This window comes from Heptranchias perlo, chromosome 3 (genome assembly GCF_035084215.1).
Source record: "Heptranchias perlo isolate sHepPer1 chromosome 3, sHepPer1.hap1, whole genome shotgun sequence".
NCBI classification, from domain to species: Eukaryota; Metazoa; Chordata; class Chondrichthyes; order Hexanchiformes; family Hexanchidae; genus Heptranchias; species Heptranchias perlo.
This window is the reverse complement of record NC_090327.1, coordinates 54,548,496-54,562,823: the sequence shown is the minus strand read 5'-3', so window position 1 is coordinate 54,562,823 and position 14,328 is coordinate 54,548,496. Positions and strand designations below refer to the sequence as shown.

At 45.1% G+C, this 14,328-nt stretch overlaps 1 protein-coding gene across 1 annotated transcript in view; it reads left to right on the top strand.

Moving 5' to 3' along the window:
- greb1l (GREB1 like retinoic acid receptor coactivator) overlaps positions 1-14,328 on the top strand; it is a 339,711-nt gene that overhangs the window by 165,095 nt on the left and 160,288 nt on the right. Inside the window, exon 3 of the mRNA XM_067979743.1 lies at positions 135-294. Coding sequence (XP_067835844.1) covers positions 138-294 — 157 coding nt within the window. The 5' untranslated portion in view covers positions 135-137. The remainder of the gene's footprint in view (positions 1-134; positions 295-14,328) is intronic.

The following is a 14,328-nucleotide window of genomic DNA, read 5'->3' as shown; positions in this document are numbered from 1 at the left end:
CTTTTTTTTATATAATTCTGCCACTCTGTTGGAGCCTGAAGTTCTAAATATCCCTAGGATTTATACTGAGACTACCAATAATAACATCTTTAGTTTATGCATTGCTCATTGGTGTTGCTTTGTCTTGTTTTCAGACAATGGGAAATTCATATGCTGGGCAACTGAAATCTGCACGTTTTGAAGAGGCTCTTCACAATTCAATAGAAGCATCACTTCGTTCCAGCAGTATTTCTCCTCGACCAATCTTTTCTCAGCTGTATCTTGAATCGGATCAACCACCTCTATCACCTGAAGGTCAAGATAACTTTTCTTTGGTTTCAATGATCATTAGAGGAAGGGATTTGTTGTGGCAAGTGTTTTTTATTGTTGGGACATTTTATGCAAAATTGTGATACTTGTGCACCAAATTGCACTACATGTGGTAAGTGTAGAAATTTGTAGGATTTGTCATGGCATGTCATACTGTGCCAAACCACTTGTCCTATTTATTGATATTTATGTAATAACTAAAGCTTGTGTGTGTTTTTGTGTCTATATAAAGCATCTTGCCAATCTGAGATTTAGCAGAAGGTTGGGGGAGTGTGGTTGAATGAATCCGAATCTCTTACATCCGGCCTATGTTCAACTTTTTTTAACACCGTGCATTGTACATACAGTCCCCGACCCAAAAAGGAGGACCTGTGGGTGGATCTGCTGTGATGTTACAACATCTTTAACATCCACCTCCATTATCCTTAGTTGCAATCAGTTGTCATCAAGTGACAATTCAGAATGCCTTTAACTACAGTCAGAACTCTCTAATCAAATGAACTGTGATTGAATTCCTGTCCATCTTATTTAGGATGCACACGAATCATTGATATTGATACAAAAGACAACATGACCTATCTTTACAGTCGTTTATCAGAGTTTTGATATTCATGATTCAACCAAGTTGCTTTCTTCTTCAGCGGGCATCAGTCAGCGAGGTAAGGGCTGTTGCTACAATGCTCTGCGCCTCACTTAGGGGAGCATGGAATCTTGATTATTCAGCTACAAACTTAATTTTGAATTCAGACGCAATCCACTTTGAATTCAGTTGCAAAAAGCTGAACAAAAGATGAGCTTACAGGAAAAAAAGGCATCTTTATGGTAGTCGATGCCTGACAGGCAAAGTGTATTCTACTGTCTGAGGAACAGCATCTCTTTCATCTGGAGAATATAGGATCTCTTACATTGTAGATTCAGTGTTAATTTTTAGTGGTAGTTTTTAAAAGGAAAAGATTTAGCTGTGACTGGTGGTAGTAATATCATTTGTTGGTGATGAACCATTGCTTCTGCTCCTTTGGCTTCATTCCTGAATCAAGAAGTTTGTGACTGACTGATTCAGATTCTCTGCTACTTCAAGCCCTTGGTGAATCTTCTTGAGCAAATTGCAGATCACCAAAGCAACAACTCCCACCTCCATCTGCATCCCGCTAGAGAAGAGAAAAACTTGGACACTGGGATCTGATAAAAGCCTTCAGCAGCAAAGGAAGATTGCCACAGGAGAAGTGGCATGGTATCATTCCATAACACAGCCGTGCTACAGGTTGCTACTGTTGAATACCACATCATAGACTGTCACTTTCAATCAGAGAGCACTCCTTCAGGACAACAAACTGAAATATGCTGGGACCATTGAGAGGGGTGATTATGTCTGCAAGGACATTTTTATTTCCTTCTCTTCCTTTTGCATGACTCTCTCTCTGCTCCTCTACTTCCTACTCTCCTCTTCCCTCTATTTCTGTTTATTTCTCTTGCACTTTTGCCCTCATCAATTCTCTCTTTCCTTCTTCTACAACACTTCCTGTTTCTTTTCTCCTTCACTTTTTGCTCACTCTTGTTCTCCTGCTTCACTTCTCATTTTCTCTCTCTCTGTTCATTCAATTCTTACCCTTTCACTCTTCCTGTTACTGGTTGCTCCTTTTTTCTCCCCTCAATCTGGTTTGCCTTCTTCCTTCTCTTCTTCCACTCTCTCTCCTTTTTCACATCTTGGTGGACTTGGAAACATTTGGACAGATGGCTGATATGGGCACCATTTGGGGTGTATGTGGGTTAGCCGGCAGGTGGCCTGTGAAGCACTTGGCCCAGTCAGGTGAGCAAACAGCCAGGCCAGGGCGTGTGAGAAGGCAGACCTGAAAGAATTTTCAGATAGGCAGATGAGCAGGTGGGGTGGGAACACCTTTGCTGGGTTTAAGGAGTTAAGACAGGTGGGCAGGCAGGTGAGCAAACTGGGAAGCACTCAGGGCAGCTTGATCAGAGAGCAGGAGGCACCCAGTGTCGACAGGCCGGGCAATACTTGAGCTGGACGAGTAAGTAGTATGTTGCCAGGCAAATGTGCAGATGAGTACTTGGGCCAGGCAAGCGCGCAGGAAGACCAAGGAACACTTGGGCCATTCAAGCAAATGACTGAGGAGACAAGCCAGTCAAAAAGCATTTGGGGGAGCGGGATACGGGTGCAGCTGCCCAGCGATGCCAATGTCTTTCTTGGCTTGCCCTGACTTGCTTGCCTCATCCCTGCCCCAAGCCATTCCTGCCCAAATCCTTCTCCAGTGGTTTTTTCATCGCTGTAATTTTCCATTGGATGAGGTGGGGCTTACTAACAGCAAGTCTGTGAAAGGCCAGTCTTGTGACTCATAAATGTTTAGACATTGTACACAACAGTTGCATGTTGGAAGCTATAGCCAGTTATCTTGAGTCCTTTCAGCTAACAATGATGCACCTGGTAATCTGCATGAACTCAAGGCTCAGGCTTCTCACATTGGCACAAGCCTCCAACGGAAAACTTGTTATGGACCTTTCAAACACATAAAATGCTATTGTGTGGGTAGGTTTAATCATTTTCTTGTAAAATTTTGTAAGTTTTTATGCCTTTCTTATGTTATGAACCTTATCTCCAGTGGTTAGTGCTTTCCTCATGATCGATTGGATGATGTCTACTTGTTAAGTTGTGATTCATTGTTGTTTTATGATTATGAAACTTGATCCAATCAGGTATATATGTGAAATGAAATTTACATACAGAAGTGTGGCATCTGAAGTATGATGGACAAATTGTGTGTTCGATGCAAGATATTTTATATGTAGATAAGTACCAGCTGCGCTGATACTTTGAATTGTGCTTCAAATGACCTTCCTTCTGAATGTAAGTTAGGACTCAATTTTTGCAGATACGATTCTTCCCCATATGTGATTCGGTATGATTTTTTATCAGGATAGGCCTTTAACTGTTATTAACAAAAACAGTATTTTCCCTGTTACTTTATTTTCACTCATCACTCTGTAAGGATAAACCCTGCAACTACAGGCCAGTCAGTTTAACCTCGCTGGTGGGGAAACTTTTAGAAATGATAATCCGGGACAGAATTAGCCGTCGCTTGGACAAATGTGGATTGATTAGGGAAAGCCAGCACAGATTTGTTAAAGGCAAATTGTGTTTAACTAACCTGATTGAGTTTTTTCATGAGGTAACAGAGAGGATCGATGAGGGCAATACGGTTGATGTGGCATAGATGGACTTTCAAAAGGCATTTGATAAAGTGCCACATAATAGGCTTGTCATCAAAATTGAAGCCCATGGATACAAAATTGGCTAAGTAACAGGAAACAGAGAGTAGTGGCGAACGGTTGTTTTTCGGATTGGAGGGAGGTGTACAGTGGTGTTCCCCAGGGTCGGTACTAGGACCACTGCCTTTCTTGATATATATTAATGACTTTAGATGGCTTTCTAAAGGGAACTGGATAAATACTTGAAAGGAAAAAATTTGCAGGGCTACAGGGATTGGGCGGGAGAGTGGGACTAGCTGGATTGCTGTTACATAGAGCCGGCACGGACTCGCTGTAACCTTTCTATGATTCTATGATCTTAAAATCGGAGCAAGATTCAAAGTGATGGCAATAACAGATGAAAAATGTCTTCTGCAGCTTTCTATTGGGTTTGCTCATCCATTTAGCATGCCTCCTTTTCCATCAAAATTAAGATGTGGTGAAAAACATTGCCCGAATGCTGAGATTTAAGGTGGTTATATTCAGGGTGTTACTCATGTTGCTGTGATGCTGGTGAAATCTGACAAAATATCAACCCCTGTATTAGTTTGACAACTTGGATGCTGAATAAAACTTTCCCTGTAAAATCTGCACAGGTTTTATCACTCATCGTAAAACTGACTAAGCATGTATTTATAAATGTACTTATTTAAAGAGGAAGAAAAGTCAGGTGTAAAAAAATTAATACTGGAAAAAAATGTCAACTGAAATTCTTCTCAGTACTTCTACTTCAAAATCAGTAGTACTTGGAACAAAAAATGCACCACCTACAATTTCTTTCCCATTTAAGTAGTCTTTCGAAAAAGACATTTCAAAACTGTAGGAGTGGTACCTTACAACTTTGCTGATTAGTTGGGCCAAAATATAAATGGGATTGATTATAATTATGTTGACTCAGTCATCAAGTAAACCCGGCTGACCTTCCCTTCCAGTTAGGGATATAATTGAGTTGTATGATATGGAACATTTCACATCTTGCATAGTCATGCATAAATAATCTGGTCAACACTGGGGCTATAAAGTAAGCTAGTAAATGTCCTTTGGCATTGCTCGCTGTGAGCTGTAGGTTTTATAAAAACAGGGGTATAATGTAAAGCAATATTACCTGAGACACTAAGTCATAAGCATTGGGCATTGCCTTGGGATCTTTCAGTACTGGAATGGGGTCTCCGGGTCCAGCAGTATTTTGAGGTGGGCTCCCAGGATCTGGGAACACTGGCATGGGCACCCAGGGTTCCAGGAGCATGGAAGAGGGAGGTTCTAGGAGCACTGGGGCAGACTTGGAATTTGGGATCGATAGAATTGTGATCTTGCATCTTGGGAGCACTGGGGCCTGGGATTGGGAGCACTGGGAATATGGTCTAGGGGTTTGTGACCATAGTAATGGGGCTGTGGGATCTAGGAGTGTGGTGAGGACGAAGTCTGAGATCCGGCAGGAGAGGGGTTTTACAGCAATTTTGGATTGTTGGGATTCTGGCAATATTTGGGTGAACAGTGTCTAACAATCGTGAAGGGGAGGAGGGCCAGGAAAGTGGGACCTAAACTGCCACTGGCACCTTTCAAATCCTCTGGACTCCACCCCTACGTGTCCCCGCCTGTCAGGTACCTCATTATCACTTTCCCCATCGTTAGCCCCTTTCTAACTTTATATTTTTGCCTTCAGGTATTCAAGCATAAATTTTCTGCATCTTAAAATGAATGGACAGGAAGTTCATAAACCGAGCGTGCGCAGTTTCCCGAAATACATTCCTGGTGTTTTCCAGGAGTACATTATTAGTGAGTTTTCTGGATTATGCAGGCATTAATGAAGATTAATTTCCATAAACAAACAAAAATTACTTCATAAAATGCTGAAATTAATCATTTATGCAGTTTCTAGGTTTCTTAGTAAAAATTCTACTCTTCAACTCCTGTTCATGCATGAATTGCGTGCTGGGAAATTCTGAAAACTGCAGATGCTCAGAATAAACAGATGTGATTGAAAACTCTCTAGTGTTGTGGAAAAATATTCACTCGCAGCCTAGATTTTTGAGACTGGGTGAGTGAGGCCTTCAAGTAAAATGTTTAATGAAGGCATTAAAGGATACAAAATTCAGCGAATAAATTTAACCATGTTATTGGATGGGCACCAGGATGAAACATTAGAGAGAAGAAGCAAGGTCCAAAGAGGTCTGGGAGCGACAAATAGCACTAGAGTAAAGAATAGTTCAGAAATAGGAGGGATCGGACAGTGGGCAAATGCGAGGCAGTCTAAGATGGGTTTGGAGTGCATGTGCGTAAATGCACTTAGCATGGTAAATAAGGTTGGTGAGCTGCAGGCACAAGATACATGGGACTATGATATAATGGCATTAACAGAGGCCCGGCTTAAAGAAGGGGAGGATTGGGATCTTAATATTGCTGGCTACAAGGTAGTCAGGACAGATACGAAAGGAAAAAAAGGAGGAGGGATGACAGTATCGATCAAAGAAACTATTATCATGAATTTTAGAAAGTTACTGCACAGAAGGAGGGCATTTGGCCCATCGTGTCTGTGCTGGATAGAACTGGAAAGGGTAGTTGTTGAGGGGTCAAAGATAGAATCTATTTGGTTAGAATTAAGGAACAATAGAGGAGCTATTACGCTACTGGGTGTATACTATAGGTCACCAAATAGTGGGAAGGAGATAGAGGAGCAAATTTGCAGGCAATTTACAGAAAGATGCAAGAACTATAGAGTAGTGAAAATGGGGGACTTCAATTATCCCAATATAGACTGGGATAGTAACAGTGCAAAGGGCATAGAGGGGGAGGAATTCCTGAGATGTGTGCAAGAGAACTTTCTTCATCATTGTGTTTCCAGCCCATCAATGGAGGAAATAGTGCTGGATCTAGTTCTGGGGAATGAAGTGGGGCAAGTGGAGCATGTTTAAGTGGGGGAGCATTTGGGGAACAGTGATCATAATATCATCAGGTTTAGAATAGTTATGGAAAAGGAGAAGGAAAAATCAATTGTAAAAATACTTAACTGGAGGAGGGCTAATTTCAGTGAGTTTAAAAAGGGATCTGGCCCTGGTAGATTGGAATCAAAAATTGGTAGGCAAAACAGTAATTGAACAATGGGAGGCCATCAAGGAGGAGATGGTTCGGGTACAGAATAAACACATTCCCACGAGGGGGAAAGGAAGGGCATCCAAAACTAGAGCTCTCTGGATGACTACGGATATAGAGATTAAAATTAAACAGAAAAAGGAGCCTTATGACAAATGTAAGATTCATAATTCAGTAGAGAACCAAGCTGAATACAGAAAGTACAGAGGAGATCTAAAAAATGGAACAAGAGAGGCAAAGAGAGAGTATGAGAGAAGATTAGCGGCTAACAAATTGAACTCAAAAGTCTTCTATAAACATACAAATAGTAAATGGATAGTCAAAGGAAGGGTGGGGCTGATTAGGGACCAAAAATGGGATCTTCTTGTGGAGGCAGAGGATAAGGCTGAGGTACTAAATGAGTACTTTGCAACTGTCTACTCTAGAGAAGAGGATGCTGCCAACGTAGCAGTAAAGGAGGAGGTAGTAGCAATATTGGGTAGGATAAAAATAGATAAAGAGGAGGTCCTTATAAGATTGGCAGTACTCAAAGTAGAAAAGTCACCTAGTCCGGATGGAATGCATCCTAGGTTACTGAGGGAAGTAAGGGTGGAAATTGTACCAGCTCTGGCCACAGTCTTCCAATCCTCCTTAGATATGGGACTGTTGCCAGAGGACTGGAAGATTGCAAATGGTAAACCCCTATTCAAAACAGGGGAGAGGGATAAATCCGGCAATTAGAGGCCTAATGTCGGTGGGGGGGATACTTTTAGAGACAATAATCTGGGAGAAAATTAATTGGCACTTGGAAAAATATGGGCTAATAAACGAAAGTCAGCAGGATTTGTCAAAGGAAAATCTCATTTGACTAACTTGATTGAGTTCTTTGATGAAGTAATGGAGAGGGTTGATGAAGGCAGTGCGGTTGATGTTGTGTATATGGACTTTCAAAAGGCGTTTGATAAAGTACCACATAATAGACGTCATCAAAATTAAAGCTCACTGGATTAAAGGGACAGTGGCAGCATGGATACAAAATTGGCTAAGGAACAGAAAGCAGAGAGTAGTGGTGAACAGTTGTTTTTCAGACTAGAGGGAAGTGTGCAGTGAACACCACTGCAGGAGTCGGTATTAGGATCACTGCTCTTTTTGATATATATTAATGACCTGGACTTGGGTATACAACGACAATAACAATTTGCATTTATATAGCGCCTTTAAAATAGTAAAATGTTGCAAGGCACTTCACAGGTGCGGTTATCAAACAAAATTTGACACTGAGCCACGTGAGATATTAGGAAAGGTGACCAAAAGCTTGTTCAAAGAGAAAGATTTTAAGGAGCATCTTAAAGGAGGAGAGAGAGGTAGGGAGGTTTAGGGAGGGAATTCCAGAGTTTGGGCCTAGGCAGCTGAAGGCACGGCTGCCAATGGTGGAGTGATTAAAATCGGGGATATGCAAGCGGCAAGAATTGGAGGAGCGCAGAGACCTCAGAGGGTTGTAGGGCTGGAGAAGGTCACAGAGATAGGGACGGTTAAGGCCATGGAGGGATTTGAAAACATTGAAGAGAATTTTAAAATAGAGTTGTTCCTGGACCTGGAGCCAATGTAGGTCAGCGAGCACAGGGTGATGGGTGAACGGGACTTGGCGCGAATTAGGATACGTGCAGCAGAGTTTTGGATGAGCTCAAGTTTATGGAGGTTGGAAGATGGGAGGCCGGCCAAGAGAGCATTGGAATAGTCAAGTCTAGAGGTAACAAAGGCATGGGTGAGGGTTTCAGCAGCAGATGAGCTGAGGCAGGGGTGGAGATGGGTGATGTTATGGCGAAGTAAGGTATAGAGGGTATAATTTCAAAGTTTGCAGATGACACGAAACTCAAAAATGTAGTAAACAATGAGGAGGATAGTAACAGACTTCAGGAGGACGTAGTCAGACTGGTGAAATGGGCAGACACATGGCAGATGAAATTTAACACAGAGAGATGTGATTTGATACATTTTCGTAGGAAGCATGAGGAGAGGCAATATAAACTAAATGGTACAATTTTAAAGGGGGTGCAGGAACAAAGAGACCTGGGGGTGTATGTACACAAATCTTTGAAGGTGGCAGGACAAGTTGAGAAGGCTGTTAAAAAATCATATAGGTTCCTTGGTTTTATTAATAGAGGCATAGAGTACAAAAGTAAGGAAATTATGCTAAACCTCCTCAGCTGGAGTATTGTGTTCAATTCTGGGCACCACACTTTAAGAAGGATGTCAAGGCCTTAGAGAGGATGCAGAAGAGATTTACTAGAATGGTACCAGGATTTGGAACTTCATCTTCCTCGTGATATCAAGAAACGGCTGAGTGCACTGGATACAGCAAAGGCTATGGGCCCTGACAACATCCCAGCTGTAGTGCTGAAGACTTGTGCTCCAGAACTAGCTGCGCCTCTAGCCAAGCTGTTCCAGTACAGCTACAACACTGGCATCCACCCGACAATGTGGAAAATTGCCCAGGTATGTCCTGTCCACAAAAAGCAGGACAAATCCAATCCGGCCAATTACCGCCCCATCAGTCTACTCTCAATCATCAGCAAAGTGATGGAAGGTGTCGTCGACAGTGCAATCAAGTGGCACTTACTCACCAATAACCTGCTCACCGATGCTCAGTTTGGGTTCCGCCAGGACCACTCGGCTCCAGACCTCATTACAGCCTTGGTCCAAACATGGACAAAAGAGCTGAATTCCAGAGGTGAGGTGAGAGTGACTGCCCTTGACATCAAGGCAGCATTTGACCGAGTGTGGCACCAAGGAGCCCTAGTAAAATTGAAGTCAATGGGAATCAGGGGGAAAACTCTCCAGTGGCTGGAGTCATACCTAGCACAAAGGAAGATGGTAGTGGTTGTTGGAGGCCAATCATCTCAGCCCCAGGGCATTGCTGCAGGAGTTCCTCAGGGCAGTGTCCTAGGCCCAACCATCTTCAGCTGCTTCATCAATGACCTTCCCTCTATCATAAGGTCAGAAATGGGGATGTTCGCTGATGACTGCACAGTGTTCAGTTCCATTCGCAACCCCTCAGATAATGAAGCAGTCCGAGCCTGCATGCAGCAAGACCTGGACAACATCCAGGCTTGGGCTGATAAGTGGCAAGTAACATTCGCGCCAGATAAGTGCCAGGCAATGACCATCTCCAACAAGAGAGAGTCTAACCACCTCCCCTTGACATTCAATGGCATTACCATCGCCGAATCCCCCACCATCAACATCCTGGGGGTCACCATTGACCAGAAACTTAACTGGACCAGCCATATAAATACTGTGGCTACAAGAGCAGGTCAGAGGCTGGGTATTCTGCGGCGAGTGACTCACCTCCTGACTCCCCAAAGCCTTTCCACCATCTACAAAGCACAAGTCAGGAGTGTGATGGAATACTCTCCACTTGCCTGGATGAGCGCAGCTCCAACAACACTCAAGAAGCTCGACACCATCCAAGATAAAGCAGCCCGCTTGATTGGCACCCCATCCACCACCCTAAACATTCACTCCCTTCACCACCGGCGCACTGTGGCTGCAGTGTGCACCATCCACAGGATGCACTGCAGCAACTCGCCAAGGCTTCTTCGACAGCACCTCCCAAACCCGCGACCTCTACCACCTAGAAGGACAAGGGCAGCAGGCGCATGGGAACAACACCACCTGCACGTTCCCCTCCAAGTCACACACCATCCCGACTTGGAAATATATCGCCGTTCCTTCATTGTCGCTGGGTCAAAATCCTGGAACTCCCTTCCTAACAGCACTGTGGGAGAACCGTCACCACACGGACTGCAGCGGTTCAAGAAGGCGGCTCACCACCACCTTCTCGAGGGCAATTAGGGATGGGCAATAAATGCCGGCCTTGCCAGCGACGCCCACATCCCGTGAACGAATAAAAAAAAAGTTATGTGGATAGACTGGAGAAGCTTTCAAAATTCTCTAGATTCAGGAACTGTCCCTCTAGATTGGAAAATTGCACATGTCACTCTGCTTTTTAAGAAAGGAGAGAGAGGGAAACCGGGGAATTATAGACCAGTTAGCCTAACGTCTGTTGTGGGGAAATTGCTGGAGTCTATAATTAAGGATAGGGTGACTGAACACCTCGAGAATTTTCAGTTAATCAGGGAGAGCCAGCACGGATTTGTGAAAGGTAGGTCGTGCCTGACAAACCTGATTGAATTTTTTGAAGAGGGGAATGTCAATGAATGTTATTTATATGGACTTCCAGAAGACATTTGACAAGGTCCCACATAAGAGACTGTTAGCTAAGTTAGAAGCCCATGGAATCGAGGGAAAAGTACGGACTCGGTTAGGAAATTGGCTGAGCGAAAGGCGACAGAGAGTCGGGATAATGGGTAAGTATTCACATTGGCAGGATGTGACTAGTGGAGTCCCGCAGGGATCTGTCTTGGGGCCTCAACTATTCACAATATTTATTAACGACTTGGATGAAGGCATAGAAAGTCTCATATCTAAAGATTGGTGGCATTGTAAGCAGTGTAGATGAAAACATAAAATTACAAAGGGATGTTGATAGATTAGGTGAATGGGCAAAATTATGGCAAATGGAATTCAATGTAGACAAATGTGAGATCATCCACTTTGGATCAAAAAAGGATAGAACAGGGTACTTTCTAAATGGTAAAAAGTTAAAAACAGTGGATGTCCAAAGGGACTTAGGGGTTCAGGTACATAGATCATTGAAGTGTCATGAACAGGTGCAGAAAATAATGGAATGCTGGCCTTTATATCTAGAGGACCAGAGTACAAGGGGGCAGAAGTTATTCTGCAGCTATACAAAACCCTGGTTAGACCGCACCTGGAGTACTGTGAGCAGTTCTGGGCACCGCACCTTTGGAAGGACATATTGGCCTTGGAGGGAGTGCAGCGTAGGTTTACTAGAACGATACCAGGACTTCAAGGGTTAAGTTACGAGGAGAGATTACACAAATTGGGGTTGTATTCTCTGGAGTTTCGAAGGTTAAGGGGTGATCTGATTGAAGTTTATAAGATGTTAAGGGGAACGGATAGGGTGGAAAGAGAGAAACTATTTCCGCTGGTTTGGGATTCTAGGAGTAGGGGGCACAGTCTAAAAATTAGAGCCAGACCTTTCAGGAGCGAGATTAGAAAAAATTTCTACACACAAAGGGTGGTAGAGGTTTGGAACTCTCTTCTGCAAACGGCAATTGATACTAGCTCAATTGCTAAATTTAAATCTGAGATAGATAGCTTTTTGGCAACCAAAGGTATTAAGGGATATGGGCCAAAGGCAGAGGTATATGGAGTTAGATCACAGATCAGCCATGATCTTATCAAATGGCGGAGCAGGCACGAGGGGCTGAATGGCCTACTCCTGTTCCTATGTTCCTATGTTTCCTATGTTCCTAAGCTGAGGTTGTTCTCCTTAGAGCAGAGAAGGTTAAGAGGAGATTTGATCAAAATCATGAAAGGTTTTGATAGAGTAAATAAAGAGAAACTGTTTCCAATGGCAGAAGGGTTGGTAACCAGAGGACACAGATTTAAGGGCCCTGATATTACCAGGGAGGCGGGATGGCAGTGGAGGGGGGGGGGGGGAGACTGGGCGTGTGGGTAACCCGCCCAGTAAAATCTGTCCGTTCCCCACGCGATCGCGGGTAAATTGAAGCCACTTAACATGGCTTCTGGGTTTCCCGTCAGAAACATGCGCAGCGGGCGGACTGCGCACCCGCATCACAGGCTGTCAGCTGGAGGAGCCCTATTTAAAGGGGCACTGCACCTATGGCTGCTCCTGGAGCAAATACCAAAAATTACACAATGGAGCAGCCCAGGGGAAAGGCTGCTCATAGATTCAGTGATGTCCCACTCCCGGTGCTACTGGATGAGGTGAGGAGGAGGAGGAGGGATATATTCTACTCGGCAGAAGGGAGGAAGTGGCCTGCCTCTGCCACCAAGAAGGCCTGGCACCTGGATACAGTGCAGGAAGCGCTTCAATGAACTAACTAGGTCAGCCAAAGTGAGTACACTTACTCATTCTCCTACACTCCTTTCACATCACCGCCCCCACCCCACATCTCATTCTGCACTGCCAACACTACTTTATCACATCACTCCACACACCCACTCATAGTTCATCCTCAACTTACATGCACTTACTCACCACTTCCTCACCTCCCCAGTACTCAACCCACCACTACCACTCAACCCAATCCTCATACAATGTCATGGCTCTGTCTCATACTCACCCTCTGATGCATCTCTTTCACTGTCAGCCTCACCCAAACCAATGCATTCAGCGGTTAGTCATGTCACCATCACTCACTCTCTCCTCTCTACTTTCTCCCCTTATAGGAGAAGAGAGCCCAGAATGCATGGGAGAGGGCGAAGACCGGAGGGGGGGCCGCAACACCTAGTCGTCCTTACAGACGCGGAGTAGGAGGCTCTGGAACTAAGCCGCACCCTCGATTGCCTGTCCGTCGGGGACGCCGAGACTGGTACCCGACAAACGGCTGGTGACAAAACTTTAACATTCAGCACACACAATAGCAATTGATGTTAACCTGACTTGCCATCTTCAGCACCTCAACATCTGTCATCATGCTTAATATTGTCTTCTGTTCTCTTACAGGGCCTTCAGTGACTGCCGTGACGGCGGAGGCGATTCCTCAGAGGACCTGCTGGCCTCTGAGGGGGCACCATCACATCTGATCGAGCCATCCACCCGCACAGATACACACACCTCGGTGGGTCCCTGTCCTCAGTTAGTTGGGGTCGCACATGGTGAGTCACCACACACACGAGCACGAGCAGACACTGGTGGCAGGGGCAGCTGTGGAGAGTCCACGTCAGTGGGAGCACTCTTCTCCAGGCTCTGCTCAGTTGGACACAGATGCTGAACCCTGGGGGCCATCCTTTAAAAGGAGAATGATCGAGGGGCAGCAGCACATTTGCGAGGTGCTGGAACAGGTGCCATGCGCACTCTCCACAATTACGTAGAGGATGGAGGAGTCCAACTCCTGCATGAGTGGAATGGTGACACAGGTAAGGGAGGGCATCTCTGAGATACTGTCACAGGGATGTGAGGGCATCTCTGAGATAGTATCACGGGTAAGTGCGGGAATGTCTGCGATGGAGGAAAGGCTGGCTTCAAGCACGGCTCACCAATGAGTCCATTGGGGCCCTATCAACGGCCCTTCAGACTCAGGGTGAACAACATTCTGCCGCCTTAAACAGGCAGGCAGATACTCTGGCGCTGGCCTTACAAAGGCTTCACACGTCCTCCAAACTGTCATCCAGCAGAGTGGTAGGAGTGGTGTGGGCCAGGCCCAGGGGAGGGAAAATGGTGAAAGGGGACATGGAAGTGGGGACACCACTCAAAGTGCTCCCGTTGCCTCACCCGTTGCCCCCCTCTCAACCAGTATACACAATGCTGCCTCCTCTCCAAGTGCAAGTCTGCCCCTGCACAGGTGGAGGGGGAGCAGTCTTTGGAGGGGCCCTCACTGGCACCAAAAACCAGAGCGCGTAGACCCAAAGCATCTAATCGGTCAAGGCATGAACAAAAGCAACCTGCAACTACCTCTGCTGCAGCCACAAGGGATGTGGATGGGGCCTCCTCCAGCGGCACCCCTTTCTGTTATGCCGTGTTGTGCAGGGCACAACAGACAACCATAATGCGTCCCACTCTGGTGCGTATTGAAGCGC